At 31.8% G+C, this 22269-nt stretch overlaps 1 protein-coding gene across 3 annotated transcripts in view; it reads left to right on the top strand.

Annotated features, from left to right (window-relative positions):
* LOC148620207 (ankyrin repeat and fibronectin type-III domain-containing protein 1-like) overlaps positions 1–22269 on the top strand; it is a 208995-nt gene that overhangs the window by 57759 nt on the left and 128967 nt on the right. For all 3 annotated transcript variants that reach the window (XM_088580895.1, XM_088580893.1, XM_088580896.1), the window contains exon 2: positions 21773–21922. In XM_088580895.1, coding sequence (XP_088437021.1) covers positions 21804–21922 — 119 coding nt within the window. In that variant the 5' untranslated portion in view covers positions 21773–21803. The remainder of the gene's footprint in view (positions 1–21772; positions 21923–22269) is intronic.

Here is a 22269-nt window from a genome sequence, read left to right as displayed (position 1 = left end):
ATAAATATGAGGACTGACAAACTTGTGGCTTCAAGAAGGGTACCTTGCCATTCAAATATCCAGCTTAAAGCTACTACCCTGCATGATCATTATTGAGACTGATACATCAGCTATCCTATCATCAATCATTTAACTGATATAATTTTTTTTTTTGGTGCTTTGATTACTCTTTTTAAGTCCTTGATAAAGAGATGAAGAAAAGTATTTTGTTAATAAAACCTTACATAATCGAAATGTCTGATTTTTTTTAAAGACATAAATAATGTCTTGATATAAGTTAGTATTTTTGTGTCATTTATACACCTGATTGCTCTTTTATTCCTTTTACAAGTTAAATATGCGGAAAATTTCTTCGCTGTTACTTCTCATTTCACAGTGTCTGATTGCAACACATTTGAAAGTGGATTAAAGCTATTTTCAACAGTCTCAAGTTGAGAAGAGCTGTTAAAATCGTCTTCTCTTCTCAGCCTGACTAAATTATGAAAAGAACACTAAATTTCATTATAACATTTAAGAAAATAAAAAGAAATTTTGAAATACTAATACAATTTTTAAATATGAATTCAAGATTTAGAATGACACTGATTGAAAATTTGAAACATGCCAATTACATTCAAGGACGGAGATTAATTGTTGCATGTGGTGATAACGGCTTTTATTAAAGGAGACAAAATTTGGTCTGGTTTAGAACAAGGGGGCTTAGTATAGATTGGAGCATGGAGTTCATCCATCAAAACAGATAATCTGTATTGATACAAAGACAAACTTTTTAAGTGAAAATTTAATATATGTTATATTTGTCGAGGTGTTTATGATAAATCAGACTTGTTATGAAGGAAAACTATACGGTTGAAATACATTTTTTTTTAGCTGTTGAAAATTTTTGGTACACAGTTTAACAAGACATGTAAAAAAACCATTCTATATCTTTGATTAAACCATGTGAAGCCCAGTGGCAAATCCAGAGATTTACAAAAAGTGTGAAGTGGGATGGGGGCCAAGGACCCATTTTTTTTCTCAAAGAAAATGTAAAAATTATGAATTATATTCCAATGCTTAATAATGAATTTGCTTGCTTATTATACCCTACATAACAAAGTTGCGAAGGGTATAATGTTTTTGACCCGTCCGTCTTTCAGTCCGTCCGTCAGTCCATCATCAGTTTTCCGGATTTTTTTTTTAAACGCTTGCAGATATTGACATGATTTTTGGTATTTAAGTTCACTATGATAAGTTACAGGTCAAGTGAATGTTTGTTCCGCTTTGATGATTTTTTACCGAAATTACGGGCCTTGAACTTAGCAAAATTCGCAGAAATAACAGTTTTCTAGACTTTTTTTCTAAACGCTTGCAGATAATAACATGATTTTTGGTATTTAAGTTCACCATGATAAGTTACAGGTCAAGTGATTGTTTGTTCCGCTCTGATGATTTTTTACCGAAATTACGGGCCTTGAACTTAGCAAAGTTCACAGAAATAACAGTTTTCCAGACTTTTTTTTTTTTAAACACGTGCAGATATTGACATGATTTTTGGTATATGAATTCACCATGATTAGTTATAGGTCAAGTGTACGTTTTGTTCCGCTTTGATGATTATTACTGAAATTACAGGCCTTGAACTTAGCAAAATTCAAAGAAATAACAGTTTTCCAGACTTCTTTTCTAAACACTTGCAGATATTGACATGATTTTTGGTATGTAAGTTTACCATGATAAGTTACAGGTCAAGTGTATGTTTTGTTCCACTACGATGATATTTACTTTGGATTAACCAAAACTCAAAGAAATCACAGTCTGGAGTTCGAAACTACCGTTCTGAGTTACAGAATTCAGTTAGAAGATAAAGTTCTAAAGCCTAAAAAACACTCTTATTCCTTTTTTATCGGAGTCCTTCTGCATGTATTTCTCTTACAAACAAATTTACTTGTATATCCAACATAGGGATGCGTGGGGTATGTGAGCGTGCTCACTAAGGTTCTTTGATTTACTATGATATATTGCTTTCTGGGTATTATTCAATGTTTTAACATAAAAAATGTACTTAAATAAAGAATTTCAATTTCATAAGGTGATGAAATTGATGATAAAATGAACATGAAATGATGATGAAATGAAAAAAGGGATGGGACACAAGGATAATGGTGTCGACAAATTTTGATTGCCACTGGAAATAGGGAGAGGTGGGTAGGGTCGGTAGGGTTCTTTAATGTGCGAGGAACGTGGCATCTTTCCCAACACAGTGCACCACTATGGTTTGTGGTCAGGTTTTCCGTATTATAGCCTGACAACCCCAGCATGTAACACGCCAGGGGTACCCCATTCCACCACCTGGGGCACACATCCCAGTTGCTCTGTGGGCAGAGCGCCCTAGCCCCCGGCTAGGATTCTGAGCACTATTTAGTCGCCTTTAACGACAAGCTTAGCGCTGCTGCAGGCCTATTCTTTTAACACCTGGATCTGCACTGGGCAAATGGAAGTTTAAATAGCTCTAAATGTCTTATGAGTAGAAATCCTTAATGCTACAATAAGATGTAGTAGAAATCTGCCCAGACTGAACTCCTTTTGGACTGTTTAGAAAGGTGTTTGTAATGTACAGGGTCATATACTGGATTAAAATAATATTTGGTTTAGATGGGTTTCATTGTACTATATAGCTCAATTCTTTTAGATTTAAAACCTGTGTAGAAAGTACTTTTACCAAAAACAATAAGAACATTTCTGCTGTGTAGTAAATTCTTCAACAAGGTTCATAGGCCTATCATTTCTTAACCAAAGGAGTTCCAGTGTATGATCAGTTACTCATCAATCAGGTTAACTGTACCAAGTTAGGACCATGGCAATTGTATTTCCAGCTTTCCAGTTTTTGCTTTGATATTGCCATTTGTGATATGGACTCCTCTTCTTTTGACTTATCCTTTCTAGTATTGCTTAGACTGAGCTTTTGCCATGTATTAGTTTAGTAATATTGTTCTTACTCGTTATTGAACAGACCATTGTAATCTTTTTTTCTAAAGAAAAAAAATTGTTAGTTTCTTTTTCAAACCTGCAAAAATGATGTGTATGGTGAGAAATGTACCATGATATGTTTTGGAAAGGATGTTTTTTCTCATGTATAGACTATAAATCCTTTAAGCCAAACATAGGACTGAACTAAAGTCTGAAATATAGTCAGGTACACATAATGGTCTCACTTAAAAAAAGTCTTAAGTATGTACCTGCTGTGGTACATAATTTCTAGTGTTGGTTTACATTTTCAATTTGACACAGATCTAGTCAATTATTATGAAAGTAGGGTCATCAAATCATGATCACCCCTCTTATGATATAATCTATCTCGTCAAAAAATTGTTGAAAAATTTTAAAGACGATTTTCATACAAAATCTTTTCATCGATTTAATACTTATATTCTTTCACTTTTGTAAAGGTCTGACAGATAGATAGAAATTTGATTCTTGGATAGATTTGAATGCATAGGTCAGCAGTTTGACAAATCGTTTCAGATTTCCTTTGCTGTTTTAGACTTGTTTAGAATTGTAGAAGAATGATATTGACAGCTAAACGAGGTTTTCTATTTGATGGTAGGCAAATTACACTAATGTTAATGTTCTTTTTGTCAAAACGATTTGATATTTTGTTGTGATTCTGTTGTCATTAGTTGGTTCTGGTTTAATTAAGCAAATTTAATAACAAGATTAGTTGTTGACTTCATTTCTTTTCTATTTTGGATACAGAACAACCCCCCTCCTCCTTGTTTTCAGCATTTAACCTACAACTAAATGGTCCTTAATTCTGGTGAGTTACTATTTATCTCCTTGAGTCTTGGTCCATCCAGACTGTGAAATGAATACTTACCTTTATGATTATGTGTTTCACTTGTACAAAAATCTGATAAGATTTGGGTCTCTGCGCCACCCCCCCCCCCAAATGACCACAGACATATTATACATATAAATATATGCATGGTCAATCATAGACACAATATGACACTAGTAAACCAATTAGTTTCTTTAATTTTCAAAGAATTTGACCCCTTTTATTAATTTTTGCATTTGAAGAAAATTACAAGAAAAGAGAAATGAGATTTTTAAAATATTTTTTTAATGTTGTGACTCAGCTTAGGAACATGTAAATTTCAAAAATGAATAACATTGTATGAAATCTACAGTTCATTTATTGTTGTAAAGGTAAATGGGAAGGCCATATGGGGTTACAATCTCAAGGACTCCACCTCAGGCAATATTGCAATTTTCTGCTATTATATATTGTTTAAAACACCTATGTAGCCAAAGTCTTTTGTGAAAGTCGTTTTTCTTTATTAAATATGTGTGAAATTTAATTTCTTGTACAATGTAATTAATTTAATGAGTCACCTAGCCAGTATTGTTTGAGGGTGAATTTAATTTATTGAGTTCCTACAGTATTGCATTGTTGACAGTTGATGTTGGTATAACTCTATCTCTTCTAAATTTACATGGAAAATAATAAATGAATGGATTTTATTCTGCAAAATGAAATAAACTTTAAAAGGTAAGACACAGACATTATATGTAAACATTTTTTATTTCTTTTTTTTCCCATTAGGAAAAATATATTACATTAACCATAAATGTAGAAATTTCGGCAAAAAACTTGAGGTTTAATTAAAAACAGTGATTAAAAAAAATCAACAAACAAAAAGTTGTCATGCAAAGGAAATTGACATTAATGAACAAATTAGAAATTTTAGACAGTTTTGCTTTATTTTGATAAATTACATCCATTTTGATGGGCTGTTCTGACTGGTATAACATTTGGTAATTGTCAACATTGATATTTCTATCTTTTCTTTGTTTCTTTGAACATTTGTTTCTTTTCTTTTGATCTCTGATGCTTCTTATGGAAGATGAAAGAAAATAGATAATTTTACTTTTTGTAAATAAATGTCAACAAAGTGTAATGGTTATTATTTCAATGAGATTTTTTTGCATTTTGTTTGGTAAGTTTTTTCGTAATAAGTTGGACTGTGTTATATATCAGGCATGATGACAGGCATTTTTACACACACTTAAGTAGTACTCCAGCTATGAATCATGCAATATGTGATTCTTGGGTTGCCTACATATTTTTTTTCGATATTTTGTTTGAATTGCCATAGTAAACAGAAATTAATATTCAGTTATTTATATAACTGTGTCTTAGGAGATAAAAATTATATAGAATGCACTGGAGATTCCAAAATTAAGGGAGATAACTCGGTAAATGAAATTCAAATACAATAGAATCTATTGGATTTTCAATTTTGATAAACTGCAAAGAGCAGGCTGATTTGAATGAATAATTACACATTTCATAATATTGACTCATAAAACAACTTAATTACAAGAATTAAAATATGTAGCCTTTTTGGATATGTATCACATTTTTCAGATTATGCATGATTCTTACTTAAATTGAACTGTGACTTCTAGAAAAGATGTTATCTCACCCAAATTTAGGATTAGGTGAGTGTAGGTCAAACTATTGTAAAAATGGGGGTATTTCGTACTATAAAAGAACAGAAATGAAGCCAACTACTACAGACTGTTCAAACAGCTTGAACAGGAACTGTTAACCCATTTGGTAAGCTTAGTTCATGCCGGTTTTTAATTACATTCATTTTCTTCATTTATCTGTGTGTACTTTTTAAATTCTTTTATGCTGTATTATTTTTCTTCATATTATGTCCTTCTGGTACTGGTATTACTGGAGTTATTTGTCTAAAGTGCAGTCTTTCCGAAGATTTGTCGCACAGTCGGATATCACCGATAAAAATGTGGCAGGACTGTTAAAAAAATCCAGAATGCCAGATTGGAAGTCCGGAAAATTTCTGATATTAGTCATTGTTGATTCGGGTCAAAATGGACGGTAAAACTTGGTTTGGTTCTGAAAATATTATGTCATCACAGGACTGAATGTCCTGAAAAAAAAAAAATCTGAACCTTTGGAAAGACTGTAAGTGATTTTCCTGGAGTTATTTGTCTAAGCGGTATTCCTGGAGTTATTCGTATAAGAACTTCCCTTAGTTATACCTCTTTGTGCTTCTATAAACTTCTCTATACCTGATCTTTATCTGGATCAGTGCTAGTAATCTTGCATGATGCACAAGATCAACAAATGCTTCAAAAAGCTTTGATCAAACAAAAATGTTATCATTCTCTCACAAGAAATAACAGATACTTTTAATAATTCATACACAAATGACATTTAAAATAGTTAAGCAAACAGTTACGACAGCTTTGTTTACTTTGTGTGGTCCCAGAATTAGTAAGGTGCTTTGTTTTCTGGTGATTGTTTTTGGATTTCTGGTTGCTGAAGTGAGAATTTTCCAATAATAATAGCTGATGGTTTATTTGGTATGCATGATCTGATTCAAGATCAGTTGATTAAGGTAATAAAACAGTAGTTGTCTCTAAACCAAAAATTTATAGTATTCCAATATAATTTACAAAGATGGCTGCATTCATCAGCACTTATCGAAGTTGGTTAAGTGATTCGAATCAAACCTCAGGGGTTGATTCAGGATTTCAGGTTAATTTGGGGTTGTTAATATCATGTAAGGCCAAGTAAAGCCAGGCAAAAAAAATTTGTGGAAAGAATTTGTTGACCATCAATATTATTGGGGATGACCCATCTATGAATCTGCATTTTGGTATCTTTTGATAATTATATGTTTGAAAAAAAAAAAAAAAAAAAATTTTAGTCTTGTTCGTAGGAGCCATAGTCCAAGGCCCTTGGTTGTGAAAAAGTGGTGGATCTTCTTAAAATTCTGCATGCTAATTTTAAAAGAAAAGTTTTTGAAAGTATTATTTTTGCCTGTAAACTAAAAGATTAACTGTTACAACTGGATTTGGTATGGATTGTAGTCATTTCACATACTTCGTTATTTTTTTTCTACCCAGTTTTAAATGGTCATGTTTTTCTCTGGCTTGGAAAGAAGTCAAAATCTATAGAAATACTTACGTCTATGTCTGAGGACCCTTGTAAAACATACATATTTTACACCAGTACATGTTTGCTATTGGATTAAAAAACATTTCAACTCAGTCAAGTCCTAATAAAGTGAAATCTTTCTTTATTGTTGAAATTTAAAAATCAACCTTTATTTATCTAAGCAATTGTACACAAACTATACTTTTGTTAGTAACATTGAGTTGAAGTGTGTCCAGGTGGACATTAAGACTCTCTAAAGTACATTTTTTATTGCAGTTTCTATACAAACTTTACAGGCCTTGGGTTTGAGGTCATATAGAATTGTGATGTCCTAAGTCATTGAATAAGGGCAATAACAAAATTACCAAACTCATTATAATAATTATTACCGGATTATGCTATATAGATCACAAATTAGCAAAATCAAGGATACACCCAAAAAAATTAAATTAGCCACTCTGTTACTGACTAGGTACAGGCATTTCTATGAGAAATGGTGGTTTAAACCAGGTAATAAGGCTGCCCAGTACCATAATGGTCTTATATGAGACACAGAAAATCTATGTAATTAACCTCTCTGATAACACCACTACTAATATCTGTGTAGATTTGCTATCAGAGGGATACATGCAATCAATAAATCTTTTCATATATTCTTGAATATAAAGAGAGGGGCTTGTAGCAAGTCTAGGGATACCATCAAACTGAAAACTTTGATACCCTCAAAACTTCTTCTTGGTCCAACAATACTGATACTTTAAATGAGGGATAGTTGATGAGGAATTTTGGGGACGATTACTTTAAATGAGGGATAGTTGATGAGGAATTTTGGGGACAATTATTTGCCATAAAGAGGTGGGGGATGGACATAGAATTTTCATGGTCAACGGTTATGTTTGAATCAAATTATTTATCTTCACATATGTAAAAGCATAATATTTGGATCAGAGTGTTTGAATATATATATATAAACATAATAACACTATATTTTTATATAGCCTAGCTGGCTGAGTGGTCTAGGGCAGGCGGTGTTGCCATAGATGTCACAGCGGTATGAGTTTGAGTCCCGCGGAGTGAAAGACCAAAAATCTGCGTCGCAAATTTGACAGTTCTAACATCGTTGGGAATTTTTCAGACCTTTCTATATGTTTATATATCTTCCCTGTATCAATTTGATCAGATGGAGCAGAGTAGCAAATAGAGTCGTCACATTCTGAGACGTTTGTATATCTGCCATTGATGACTTTAACCCGTAATTTTGATAAGAACCAACAAGATACATGTATATAAATAGCTTTTTCTATTTGCACTAAGTATAGCTAGTGACATATCATGATACCTCTTACATTTTATGACCATGAAATTATAACTAGAGGTTCGTCACTACTGATGTAATAGGAATAATTCATTATTTAAGACAAGTTACACCACTAGATTCCATTGTTGCAAGGTCAATTTAAATCATTTAAGGAAGTATTTGTCACCGAAGTGTGTTTTCAACATTGTCAATATTTTTCTCCAAGACTATACCATGTTACGAAAGACTAAAATTATATAAAAAAACATAGATACAAGGGCATGGCAGGTCATGGTACGATAGGCTTAAAATTGTGTGAGTGAGTTATTGGTTGGGATTTGATTATCTTTTGAGATGTCGTAATAAACGTATGATGTGAATTTAATGATTTTAAAGGTTATGACATTACTTTGTGGTGTTTACCATTATGACACGATTAAAGATATGAGAATTCAATTTGGCGGAAAATATCATTCATGTAATGTAGCTTGACAGCGTTGATTCTGATAAGAGATCAGTTAAATGAACCATCTGATGTGCCGAAGATGAATTTTTGAGTACTCATTTATGCAACTTAACCTACATTTTGATTTTGTAATTTGAATGTTATGTAGAATATAGATTTAAGGGTTTAATCCATATTGTCAAGTAGATTCTGATGTACCAGTTGAAATTGAATTAAAGGTTTTCCATTATTTTCCTGGGTTACTTCAAAGGTCTCAATAGTTAAATCTCTTTTAGAAGTGACATAAATCCAATTGTATGAAATTCTTCAAAATGTGAAGAAGTTTAAAGTGAATTGAAGCAATGTAATACAAAGGGTAACCAAAAATGGCTGTCACGTTTATATCAAAGTAGATATCAATACTTCATGAACTTAGGCCAGGGAAAGATATGCGAGTGTTTCTTAACTCAACAGTTTATCAATTTAGGCCAAGGAAAGTGTTTTTCATCCTAGCCCAAAAACATGATGAAAAGAAGGCAAGGAAATCATATGTGTTTCTTTCTACCTCAAAACTCAATGAACACAGGCTTTAAAGGAATTGTATTTGTGTATATCCTCCTTTCTCAAATCTTTATAAATTTAGGTCAAGGAAAGATATTTGTGTGTTCATACCTGTTGCCCTATATAATATACTTTTGATTCTCATGCAATTGTGTTCTTTAGCACTTGCTATATTTTGGTCATTGCTGTTTAGTTATTCTATGAGTAATTAAATGTAAGTATTTGTAAGAATCAGGTAAAATAGAAAAAAATAGAAACATGCATGTCAAAAACGTACCAATCTGACAATATGATTTCAATCAATGATGCTTTCTCGTTTTGAAAACACCATTATTTGATTTCTGTCCTCGCTGGATATTCTCAGAAATTTTTCAATAGGATGTTAGAAAAATGAGGTTTTTGACAGAGTTATTTGCCCTTGATATGTTCAAATTCAGTGCTTTTCAGTGAAATTATAACTCAATTTACTAAAGTGATTTAGAAAATCTTGTCATTTTTTCCTTGATTCTGATGGAGCAAATAGTCAAATTAAACTTTCAAAATGATGGCTTTTTCATACCATGTTTCACCTTCTGCCAGATTCTTACACAGATTGACACTTGATGCATCAACCATATCTTACTCGAATATCTAACACCAAAGGGTCCCAATAGCTCCAGAGTATGTTTCAGGTTTTTGATGGGGGTTTTAAGATTTCTGAATATTTTTAGGTTTTCTCTGGTTTTAGGTATAAATGGCCTCAGAGTATTTCTCTGGCTTTCTCTAAACATTACCATTATGATAAAAGAACTTTTACCTGATTGATCAGTAATGTAAACATCTGATTTCTGTGATTGCCATGTGTCTAGGGAATTTATGTGAGGATGCTAATTTACATTTTCACAAATGATGATCATGATATACATGTACATGCACACAACCTTTCCAAATGAGTTTTAAAAATGGTGGTCATTGCATCAGACATGTGCATTACTGTCCAGGAAGTATTATTTAAATGAATTACATTTTTCCCAAAATATACTCACTAGATCAGTGTTACTTCATGCATGTATATTTTAAACAATATGAATAAATGAAAAGCGTGAATAATATTTTTTGGTTGACTGAAAATTACATTTTGGCTTATTGTATCATTTTAATTTATTTATAAGCAAAAAATCTTTCTCCGCCTACACTAAACTTCTGTACTGGATATAATTTATTTGAATCTTTGATGTTCAGAATATCATGCTGTATGTGACAAAAATCTCATTTTGTCTACTTGGACCTAATTTTTTATTAGCTCACCTGACCAAAGTCCATGTGAGCTATTGCCATCACTTGGCTTCTGTTGGCATCCGTCATTGTCCATCATCGTCGTTAACAATTAAACAAAACTCTTCTCCTCTGAAATTACTTGACTGATTAGATCCAAACTTGGTATGAATGTTCCTTGGGGTATCCTGCATAGAACTGTTATGGGGATTTTTGATTCATCGAAAAACGTGGCTGCCGTTATTAAAAATAAAACAGGGGTCTGGCAGTAGTTTTCACATATATCTCCAACCATTAGGTTTAACTAAATTCTGATATGAGTAAAAGTGTTCAGCATGATTAGATCTATCTCTGGTCAAATTCTGGTTTTAATTCGTTAAGCCATGTTGGAGTTAATGCCCTTTTTCAATGAATTTTGCGATTTTTAATGTTATTTCTTTCAAAAATCTTCTCCTCTGACACTGCTTGACCAATTGAAACCAATCTTGGTATGAATGTTCCTTGGGGTATCCTGAATAGAAATGGAGTAGGAATTTTTGATTTGTTGAAAAACATGGCGGCCATTACTACAAATAGAACATAGTGTTCAGACAGCAGATTTTTGCATATATCTCCAAAACTGTTAGGTTTAGCTAAATTCTGACATGGGTAAAAGTGTTCAGCATGATGAGATCTATCTCTGGTCAAATTTTGGTTTTAAACTGTTGAGTCATGTTGGAGATATTGTCCTTTTTCAACAATTTTTGCTATTTTTAATGTTATTTCTTTCAAAAATCTTCTCCTCTGACATTATTTGATCAATTGGAACAAAACTTGGTACGAATGTTCATTGGTGTATCCTGCATAGAACTGAAGTGGGGATTTTTGATCTGTCAAAAAACATGACAGCCGTTACTAAAAATAGAACATACAGTGTAGGGGTCAGACAGTAGTTTTTCGCATATATCTCCAAAACCGTTAGGTTTAGCCAAATTCTTTCAATAGCTGAAATGATCCTTATTATTAGGACTACAAAAGTCTTCAGGGATAAAAGTTGTCAGATGAGGTCTCACTAACCACTTCTAAAGTTTCTATTACTTTACATGTTAAACAAGTAATTTTCAATGTTTCACTGGGAATTCCTAGGATAAATGACACCTGAAAGTTGCATACCACTGCGAAGTTTGGAAAATAAGGCTTTCAAAATCATTATTCTAACTGTAGAAATTCTTAACAAAATTTACATGAATAAAAAATACTGAAAATCAACATTTTCACCTTTTCTGCTAACTGGCAGGATGGAGGCAAATTGCTCACACATGTAAACAATATTGATACACTTTTGTAGTAAATTACATATATGATTTTAAAGTACACATTCTTACCTTTATTTTAACTACTTTTGATCAGAATACACACAAATATTACACTTACAATGCATATTTCTAGGTTAAGTGTGTTTTTGGTACTACATGGGGTGGGGGGGGGGGTGGGTGGGGGGGTGGCCATTTGACCCGGAAGTGGTTAGTGAGACCTGACTATTTGTATTGCCCTTGAAAGTGGAAAAATGACTTCTTTTTTTTTTTTTTTTTTAAGTTTTCAGTCAATATCTTGAAAACAGTGATAGATTAAAAGAAACTTTCAATTGTTGAAATGATCCTTATGATAAGCCCTACCAAAGACTTCTTGAGTCAAAATTGTTTGACAACTTCTTGTTAAATTTATTGCCTTTTGAAAGGCATAATTCAACCAGGTGGGCGATTCAGGCTCCTTGGAGCCTCTTGTTTTCTTTAATTTATATTTGGTTTTTAAGTTTGTATTTCTATGGGTAATTCTTTCTTTCTTTCTGAAATTGAAATCGAAACAGTCAGTTGACAGGTATTTCAGGGATGATAATATTCAATTAGTCCTTTAAACAAGTTAAAGAGGAGTTAGTTCGTAATTTGGATTCAACATAATACCCAATTATGAGTGTCTAAATAAGATAAAATTGGAGATCGCTTGTGGCATTTTTTACAAGTTCAATTAAATGTGACTAAATTGGCCTAATCACCCACAATACTTCACAGGTTTAAACTCACTTGCTAGATAATTGGAGGTCTAATTTGAAATTTGGTATCCTTTGTTGGGTATTTTGTAAACATGATAGATAACAATTCATGACTATATAGTTGACTGTTGATTTGTATAGAAATGTTTTTTTCAATTTCAAAGGCACAGGGTCATCCTTTAAAACTAGATAAGGGTAAGTTGTCATGAATAACCATGATTAACTATTTAGATCCCCCCACAAAGAAAGTAAATGGCATGTAGTGGTCATGATGTCAGTCTGTCCTTTTATTTCTTGTAAGGTAATCTCATAAAAAAAAAATTGTAAGATTCTTTATGCAAACATTTGGTAAGGACTACATTTTGAAAGTCCATTAGGCAGTTAGTTTGGGTAATGATTGTGGGTGCTCTCATTGTTTTACTTTCATTATGAACTTATCATATATGCTATATCCCTATTTGTCTGTCTGTCTCCACACATTTAATAATAATTCCAGAACACTATGAAGAAAGGTAGTATTTTTACTTGTTCTGGAAGGATTGGGATGCTCTATTTTAATTTCCAATATCGTTCAGTTACTTTTCAGATTTTTATTGTTTTATCTGGAAGTTAAACATGTCCTGCCCTGTTACACTGAATGTGATTTTTTCTGACTTCATTTTGTTAATTCCTAATAAGCCTGTATGTCTATAATGCATTAATTCTCTCTAAGTGTCAACCATTATATTAATAATCTCATATAACTCAAGTTCAATTCCTGTGTCTTGATTACAAAATATAAGTTTTATGAACTTTCATTGAAAAAATACGAAGTTACATATAAGAAACAATTGTTATTTTCTCAAGGTCATATGTAAATTCTAAATTGTCTTCAATATTGGTTTTATGACAAACAGTCTTTTTCCTGTGTTAAGCATTTTTTAATGATAGAAAATGAGAAATAATTGTTGATAAGGAAATGTGTGAGTTTGATAAAAAGTTAATTGGTAGTGAACTGAAAACTTGTCATTTATCATCATTTTCTTCATCATTTAGCAAACAAAAAATATATGTCAGTTTAAGGTTACATTAGATAAAAAAAAAGGGGTAGGTAGGTAAAACCATTCAGGAAGTGCCCAGATATTATGTGATGCCCTTTGATAGATTGTTTGTTTTTCTGTTTGCAGATGATTACTTAAGGAAGGATCTCAATGGTTTTTTTATTGTTTAACTTGGCACAGTTGTTAAGTATCATAAAATACAGGTTAAGAACAATTTCCAGCGAAGTCCATAATGCAGTTTACAAGTTGGTCCATTTTGAACATTTTGCCATCCCCCTTTTTTCATCACTGAGTGGTGGGTATCTTCCAATGTTCCATCAACAACAAAAAAAATGATAATGAAGGAGCATTTCATAGAAAAATATCATGAAAATGTGCTGTAGTAGGTAGGGTAACCTTAAACAGACAGATTGTTTTCTCTGGCCTTAACAAGAAGTGAAAAAGTATTGTAATGTTAATTATGATATTTTTGGTATAAACATATGTTTTTGTCTATAAACCCATCTAAATGTGAAGATAGTTTATAATCAAAGTAAAAAATCTTTGATTTTTAATGAAGTTTATATGTTATTGAAAGTTTATACCATTGTTAAGGAAAGGGATCAGAAAGTTCACTTAAATGTTTTCATTTGTTAAATTTTTTTGTGAGTGATGGTGTTTTAACAACTCCGAGTATTGCATGTCCTAAAATCACCATTGTTTATTGTAAGGCATGTCATGACTGAGTCTCTAATACTGAAATGAATTTAGAATAACTTTTGAATTTATTCTTACATTAGGTATAACTTAAAGTAAGTACAGTAATGTTATATATCAAGCATTTTGGGGATAAATTAGATTTGTATTTAAAAATATGAAAGCATATATATACAGTTGGATGACTCCAAAGGTTTGACATGTAAAAACCTTGTAAGTGGGAAACCTCTAAGACTGCTCAAGAGATTTTTATGAAATTTTATAGCAAGATTGAGTATTATATGTAGATATGCATTACAGAATATAATAACTGTTGGATGAAACCATGGGGAGATAATCCAACAAGTGTTTTACATTATAAGTTAAAGTTCAAGAGGGAATATTCTCTTTGTGAGCTTGCTCACAGTATTTCTGTTTTTTTTTTTTTTAAATACAGAGATTGAATATTGATAAAGATATACATTGCATACTTGAAAATTTTTTTTATGAAGTTATGGGTCTTCATATATACATACCGGTATATATATATATTTCAGAATAGTACCAATATAAGACAAAAACACTTTTATCAGGGTTGATTAGGAAGTTCATTTTTCCAAGGGAGAAAAAGAAAAAAATGCTTAAAACTGGTAATTTCATGTTCATTTTATCATCCACTTCTTGTTCATCACCTGAATATAGCTGAAATATTGCTGCTCGGGCGTTAAACCCCAACAAACAAACAAACGATCTTCTTATTGACACTCATATTGTAATATAATGAACTTATGTGAGTCATGGCCTTGTGTGCAAATGGAAGGTGAACATTTTTGGTGAACCTGAAGTTCAGGTTTATTGTAATTACCCTAATGTCCTGCAAATGGCTATAGTTAGTATTTCCATATTTATCTCAGTGTAAATTTTATATCATTGGAATGATTACGAACTTGGTCAACTTGTCAGTAAAGGGCAGTGTGAAAAATGGCCTGAGACAAGTTGACAACAATTAAAACATCATATATTTGACATTAATGCGTTTTGTTAGTGTTTATATGACAATTATAAGTACAAGAAACATGTGGATAAATATTTTAGATTTCTTTTTAAATAAATAAACGTGATGAATATGTCTGCTTCACAACACTACTATGTGTGATGAATTGGAAGTTGGTTTGTACAAACCATTTAAAGAATATAGGCTGATTTTTGTTTTGCTGATCTGTTTTAACTGAGCTGAGCTCAGTTTCAGAGAGAATCTGAAATTGAAGTTTTCCACAAAGCTAGCCTTCCTCAACTCAAATTTTGGTTTGATGATTTTTTAATGAAATGCAGGCCTGATTGCTGAACAGATTCCCCAAAATTAAGTCTGACCATATATTGGTTAAGTCAGTTTATTGTGTAATAAAAAGCCTGTGATTATTTTGATAAAATGAAGTAATTCCTAATTTTAGGCGCTGGGTGCCTATTCCTCTGCCATAGACAGAAAAAAATTATGATTCAATATGAATAAATAAAAAAATATAGTTTATCAAATTAAAACAATTTTCAACTCCTGCTGCTGCTTATAAAAATTATTTTCAAGTGTGTGTAAGATAAAGTTTTCTAACTCAACGCATAATGCCTTTTTGCAAATAACTCATATTTGAAAATATAATTATGATACTTTTTTTGAGACCCTCCAAACACATTAAATTTCACCCCAAATTAAAAATTAAGTCCTCTCTAGCATACTGCAATGGGTTCATGTCCATTACAAAAAAAAGTAAAAATAAGAGCTTTAAATAAGAATTAAATCAGACTTCCACTTTTTATAAAAACGTGAACTGAAGAACCACCATTAAGTATGACAAGTATATTCAATTAATGAATCTCCTATAACGTAAGGTTACATATGATGTGTGGTTAATCTTGTGGCTCAGCGACAGTAATTCAACAATATTGTACCTTGTAAACCATTTATCTCAACTTTTTTAAAATCACCTTAGTTGAACCTAATTCATAAAAAAAATATGGCATGAAAACTATTCTTCTTTTTAGGTATGTAATGTTTTATTTAAAGAGTTTTAATATCAAAATTTAAGGATGGTGTAATTGTGTCACATGCAGGGGGGTCCAGAAATCCAGATAAGGGTTAGGGAATATAGAATTGAAGGACGAGTCAATGGAATTAAAAATGTTATTTTGGAAGGAATTTATCAAAAATACAATTTTTCCCAATTTTGCCTGGAATTTGAAGTGACAGTTAACATTACAACCATGAAAAGAACCAGGCAGAGGAAAACTCATCTGAATCTTACCGTGATAAGATTATTCCTTATATCAATACACCTGTCATTTCATATGGCTGGATGATAATTTTTATGTATAATTTATCATAATCAGGTTGACTAACTTCATAATTTTCTGGAAGAATTTGAAAGTGCCATTGTCCCAAGAGAAGACTTCTGTTGATCTTTTCAGAGTTTTTTTTTGGGATAGAATTCTGATTATTATTTTTGGATACATATTTCATTTTTAATTGAAGACCATGTTTGATTTTTAAATTGGAAACATCTTTCAAGGATTTGATGTCCCCCAATTATTGTGTACTTGTGTTGTGTCAGCAGGTTTAGTAAATGGTTAATTGGAACCATCAAATCACGATCGATGATGACAAATTTTCAAACATAATTCAGTTATCTCCCTTCTTATCCAACTGTCCAATATACATTTATTTTTCTGATTTTTTCCCATTTTGCATGATTCTTACAAACACTTATCTAAGAGGGTCTATTGAAGGTCTTTTAAGTGGTGTGTATGAATATCTTAACAAGTACTATCTTTAAAAAAAGACAGGCGACACAGTCAGATTTGTTCTTTTGACTTATAACATTCTATATTTCATTCAGGAAATAACACATGGCACGCAATTTCAATTTTTGATGCAATTTTTTCGAACGTCACTAAGTTATCAGTATTTTGCCAATCATGAAACAGAATTGCGATCAGATTACCTGCGTTGCCATGGAAGAGCGTCTTAAAGGTTATAGGATAGAATGTGTAACTACACGGACTGCTTCGGAGAAATGAAAAGGTGGTCAGTGGTGGAATAAGATTTAGATTTTTCACTTTAATCAAATACAGTCAAATCTGTCATAGAGATCACCTGTATTCAACAGTAACCTTTCTTAAAACACTGTGATTCAGATTTCTCTATGTAGTTCATTCTATGTATTAAGATCATATGTCTAATGCAATCTTGATCAATCTTGCTCTCCATTGCAAGGTTAATAAAGCCAGTTTTTACTGTAAGTTTCAACATATACTTAAATGGATTTGTGTAAATAAGGATAACTAAATTACTGAACACTAATCCGATCCATAATCAAGTAAAATCCGAAACACATCAGGCAAAATAGATATTACACCACTGGAGAAGCTGGTATCACAATGGTCCTGACTTGTTACAGATATTTTAAATGAAATGGCAGGTTAAATCTACGTTTTACAGCACCCAAAACCTCCCTCTTCCATTGTGGCATGAATAATGGGTTAAAATCTAGGAAATTAAACTTATAGATTGTCACCTTGTGTTTTCTACCAATGGCTGGTCCCTTTGGATGGGTTTTATAAACGCCCTGCCCCATCAGCGGAAATTTTCCTTATTAGATTTTATTAGACGTTCATTTGACTTGTACAAGCTAGAGTGTCTTTTATGTCTTTAGTTTGTAAACTGTTTGTTTTTTGTAGAACTACTCATGAGTCTGGGCATAACCATTGACAAACATTATACAACACACAGGTGTTTTTTACATGTATGATTTATTTGAAAGATTATAATCTTCACAGATGTGGTTCATTAAAAATTTGCTCTTTTTCCTTAGGGCTCATTGTGGCAAATCTCAGAATTAACCTTTCGGACAGATTGACTAACAACCAGAATGATCTAGAAAGATGTTTGATTTATTGCTTGGCATAGTGACCTTTTACATGTCCTCAAGTTTAAATGTGACAAAGGCTCATATATTTTACATACAATTATTTAGGTCTACCTCGTAACATTTTTACAAGTTTGATTTAAATAATTGCGCCCTTTTATACGATAATTTGTACAAACACATGGTCTTTTTAGTAGTTGTATTGTTTGAACTGTTATTTTTTTTCTTAGAAGGATAATATAGGGTATGTAAGTCTCGTCATGTGACCCCGTGATTTCACGAGAATGGGTCCTAGTCTACTATTCAAAAGCATGGAGATTTGTCATTTACAGAACATTGAGTTAAGTGTTAAGGACAAAACATCTTTTTATGTAAAGAATACCGACAAAAAATGACAAATATCTATCTCTACATGATAAAGGTATTAAGATAAAACATAAAATAGAAGATTTTGCAATGTTATACAGCGTTTTGAGTACCCGGAAGTGAACAATAAAATGTAGATCGGTCTGCGGTTTTCAATGTATTCTATATCCGAAATTACGGTAAAGAAAATGAAACTAGAACGAGACTTGCATACCCTATTCCCAAGGATTTTTTTTATTAATGATTACATTGTAATTTTTAGAAGGAATACTTAATTATATTGTAATAGTTTCAAGGAACTATTGCATACATTCAAGAAATAAGGTATAGATGATTACATTGTTATATTTTCAAGTAACACATGTTGTTGATACATTGGCGGATGCAAGGGGTTGGCACCCTCCCCCTTTTATTGGAAAGTTTGTCTTTTTCACAAAAAATGATAAATAATGTCCAAGCACTCCCCTTTTTCTTCTGAAGAACCCCAGCTGGCATCCCTCTCTCAAAGTGCCAGGATCCGCGATTCCATTTTAAAACTTTTAAGATGGCAATAATCAGGTATGGTAATATTTGAGATAAGACAGCAAGTAGCTTTTGTAGATAAAAAAATGTTATCAGAAAGATATTATTTTTCAAAACTTTTATATCACTTGTCTAAATTTAATTAATTCTTTCATAATGATACTTTAGAAAGGTTAGAACACATATTTTTTAAACTTTCTTTGTTGACGAATTCTATTTTTTATTTAGGTAGCAAAAACTGTGTTGACAAAGCAGGGGCACACTTAGAGATTTTAAAAGGGGACGGTCAAGACAAAATTATGGGGGTCCATGCTAATATTTGCTACTTTGTACCCAAATTGGTTAAAAAGTCAATAAAATTTTCCTACAAATAGAGGGCTACCAGTCCTATTTATTATACATATATATGACACAGGGTATCTAGTAATATGTGATTAATTATAGTCTCTTTGATAATGCCACTATTTTTCCTTACAGTAATTAGTTGATATAAATTTAATCAATTAACTTTTTCATTTATTTTTTAATTTGAAGAGAAGGATTTGTAGCAAATCTGTGGGGTGCAACTCCCAGAACCCTCCCCTGGAACTCCGCTAAAAGTACATTTGATACATGCATGAGAATTCTATTCTATCATTAAAAATTTGATAAAATAATCGGAGACATTCAAAGTTGCCCAGTAGATCATGTTTTAATTTTCCCTAGAAACGTTTTGCTAAAAATAATGGAAGCACATTAGATGTGTAATCTAATATCTTTGTTAAATAGCAATTTAATGATTTGTTAAATAGCTATTTAATGATATATAATTAACAACTCTTCCCTCTTTAATATATTAATAACCAAATATTAGTTACCAAAAGAGTCAGGTACAGTTTGTTTAATTTGACTGAACTGAAATCCAAATTGTTTTACTTGTCTTTTGATAATAGTATTGTAGACTATTTTGTCTGTCGGTCCGTCTTATTGTCCTATTATTTCACAGTACCTAATATTTTTAAGAATTTTCGTGATTTTTGATGCAGTGTAGGTCTTGATAGACGAAAATGACCACTAGGGTTTATTTTTTTCTTTTTTGCACATCTTACTGCTGTCTGTCTGTGTACATGTTGTACTAAAATACAACACATGTTGATTTCAAAGTTTTTGGTATAATATTTGTCATCATTGAAGGAAGCTCTGTCTTTTAATGCGTATATCCTCCTAGCATTTTAAATTTCTTGCATTTTCAATTTCCTAGTACGGTTTATCTGTTTAAGAGCTGAAATTATTTGGAAAAAAAAACTTAATGATGGTATGGTATTGCTGAAAGCATTAGCAATACTTTGACATTGTATTTCCCCCTGTAATTTACTTAATTATTTGAGCTAGTCTTAAAAAAAATATCTTTGTGGACTGACTGGCATCAGTTATAGGCATATTTATTCACAATTCACAGTGAATAATTCAGTCTCTCTCTGATTTTCTTCTCCGCTGGAGTAATTGGAGTTATCGTAGGAAATTAGATATGATGACTGGATTATCTGGATTGAGATGTTACAATCTCCTAAGTAAAAGGCAAAGTTTTATATTCGAAAATGATGTATTAAAAAACTTAACAGCTATTAGTTGTAGCAATGGTTTTAGTGTGGTGGTATTTCATCCATTATAGACAAATTTAAATCATGCCTGTTCAAAGAATAATCATAGAAGGCGTCATTCTAGTCGAAATCAAAAGAATATTTTTTAAGGATAAAGACTAGACAGGGAAAACAGACACAGTCCATAGCATGATTGATTGATTGTTGGGGTTTAACGTCCAAGCAGCAGTAATTAACAAGGAATATAAAATAACCAAAATAACACCTACAAAGGAACATAAGTAAATGAGCAACACAGACTCCTCTAAAAACTGGGAGCATTGACCTGGTGCACTGGTAGGGTAAGCATCCTCTGCTTTATTAGATTTTATTGGAGGAAATGGTTAGATATTTGGTATATTGCATTTGCAATGTGACTTGTACCATATGTCCTCTTTACAGGTTTGACAGAAATGGTTGAGGGGGGAGGGCATTCTTAACACGACATAGCTTGCAGCATCTTGTTTCAGTAACAACACTAAATAGAATTCATTGCATGCCTAGTTTTTAAGCAAGAACTGTGCTATAACCATGGCTGTAATAACAAAAAAAGGATCTGATATTAATTGCACATGAAGAGACTTAATAATGATTAAGATCTTTATTGAGAAATGAAATCCAATATGTAATGCATATAAAGAAAAAAGTATCATATGTTGAATAGAAACAAAAACTGAAACACAGTTAACTTAAAGATCTTCCATGTCTTGGCAGGGATTTCCATGTAATTATATTACAAGTCCATCAGTGTGTATATTTTTAGTTCGTTTGGGTTATTTTATATTTAAACATCAGTATTTGTACTTCCAGTGAAAAGACTATCAAGTTATGGTAACACATGTATATTTTGCAATGAAAGGTAAAGTGATATGATTTTAACAAAAATCTGAACAAATACCAAAAAAAAAAAAAAACTAAAGCAATTCTATTCTATTTTTCAATAACAGGATATGATCATATTTTTATGTATTGGGTTTTCAGAACTGAATTTTAAATACTTTGAATTCATTGTCTTTTTTTTTATTTAGATTTTTTTTAATTCATCTTTCAGACTTTAACACTGAATATAGATTTAATAATTTTGTTTATTTTCAGACTGTAGAAAAACAGCATGAAGGGTTGAACAATGTCTCGAGTATCGGAGATGGTGAAGAGAAACTACAAGATGGCACCACATCAATATCGTTATGTCACCACTCGACCAGAAATCTACAATATAGAAAATGATCTGCCTGATGAACAAGGGTATGTAATTTTGTCTTGAATGAATACAGTAAAACTGCCATCATCATTGTTGGTGCCATCTGTAAACTTTTATTCAAACAAATTCCTCTCTGAAACTACTTGACAGATTTAAATGAAAGTTGGCATGCATGTTTTCTAGGGTATCCAGCACAAAAAAATTTGTCTGGATTTTTATCTACAAAAAAAAAACATGACTACCAAGTCTATCTAGAACATAAGGGTTAATCCACTTATTTCAAGGTAAACCTTAAAACCTGGCTGAGGGTAGATAAAATGAAGGTGCTTACATTTCTAAGGATTTAAGAGCTCTACAAAATCTCCATTGGGTTGATGATGTAGAATGACTC

Source organism: Perna viridis, chromosome 4, assembly GCF_037379345.1.
Source record: "Perna viridis isolate PV_CMFRI_1.1 ecotype Kerala chromosome 4, ASM3737934v1, whole genome shotgun sequence".
NCBI lineage: Eukaryota > Metazoa > Mollusca > Bivalvia > Mytilida > Mytilidae > Perna > Perna viridis.
The sequence above is the reverse complement of the archived record's forward strand: the minus strand, read 5'-3'. Positions and strand labels throughout refer to the sequence as shown.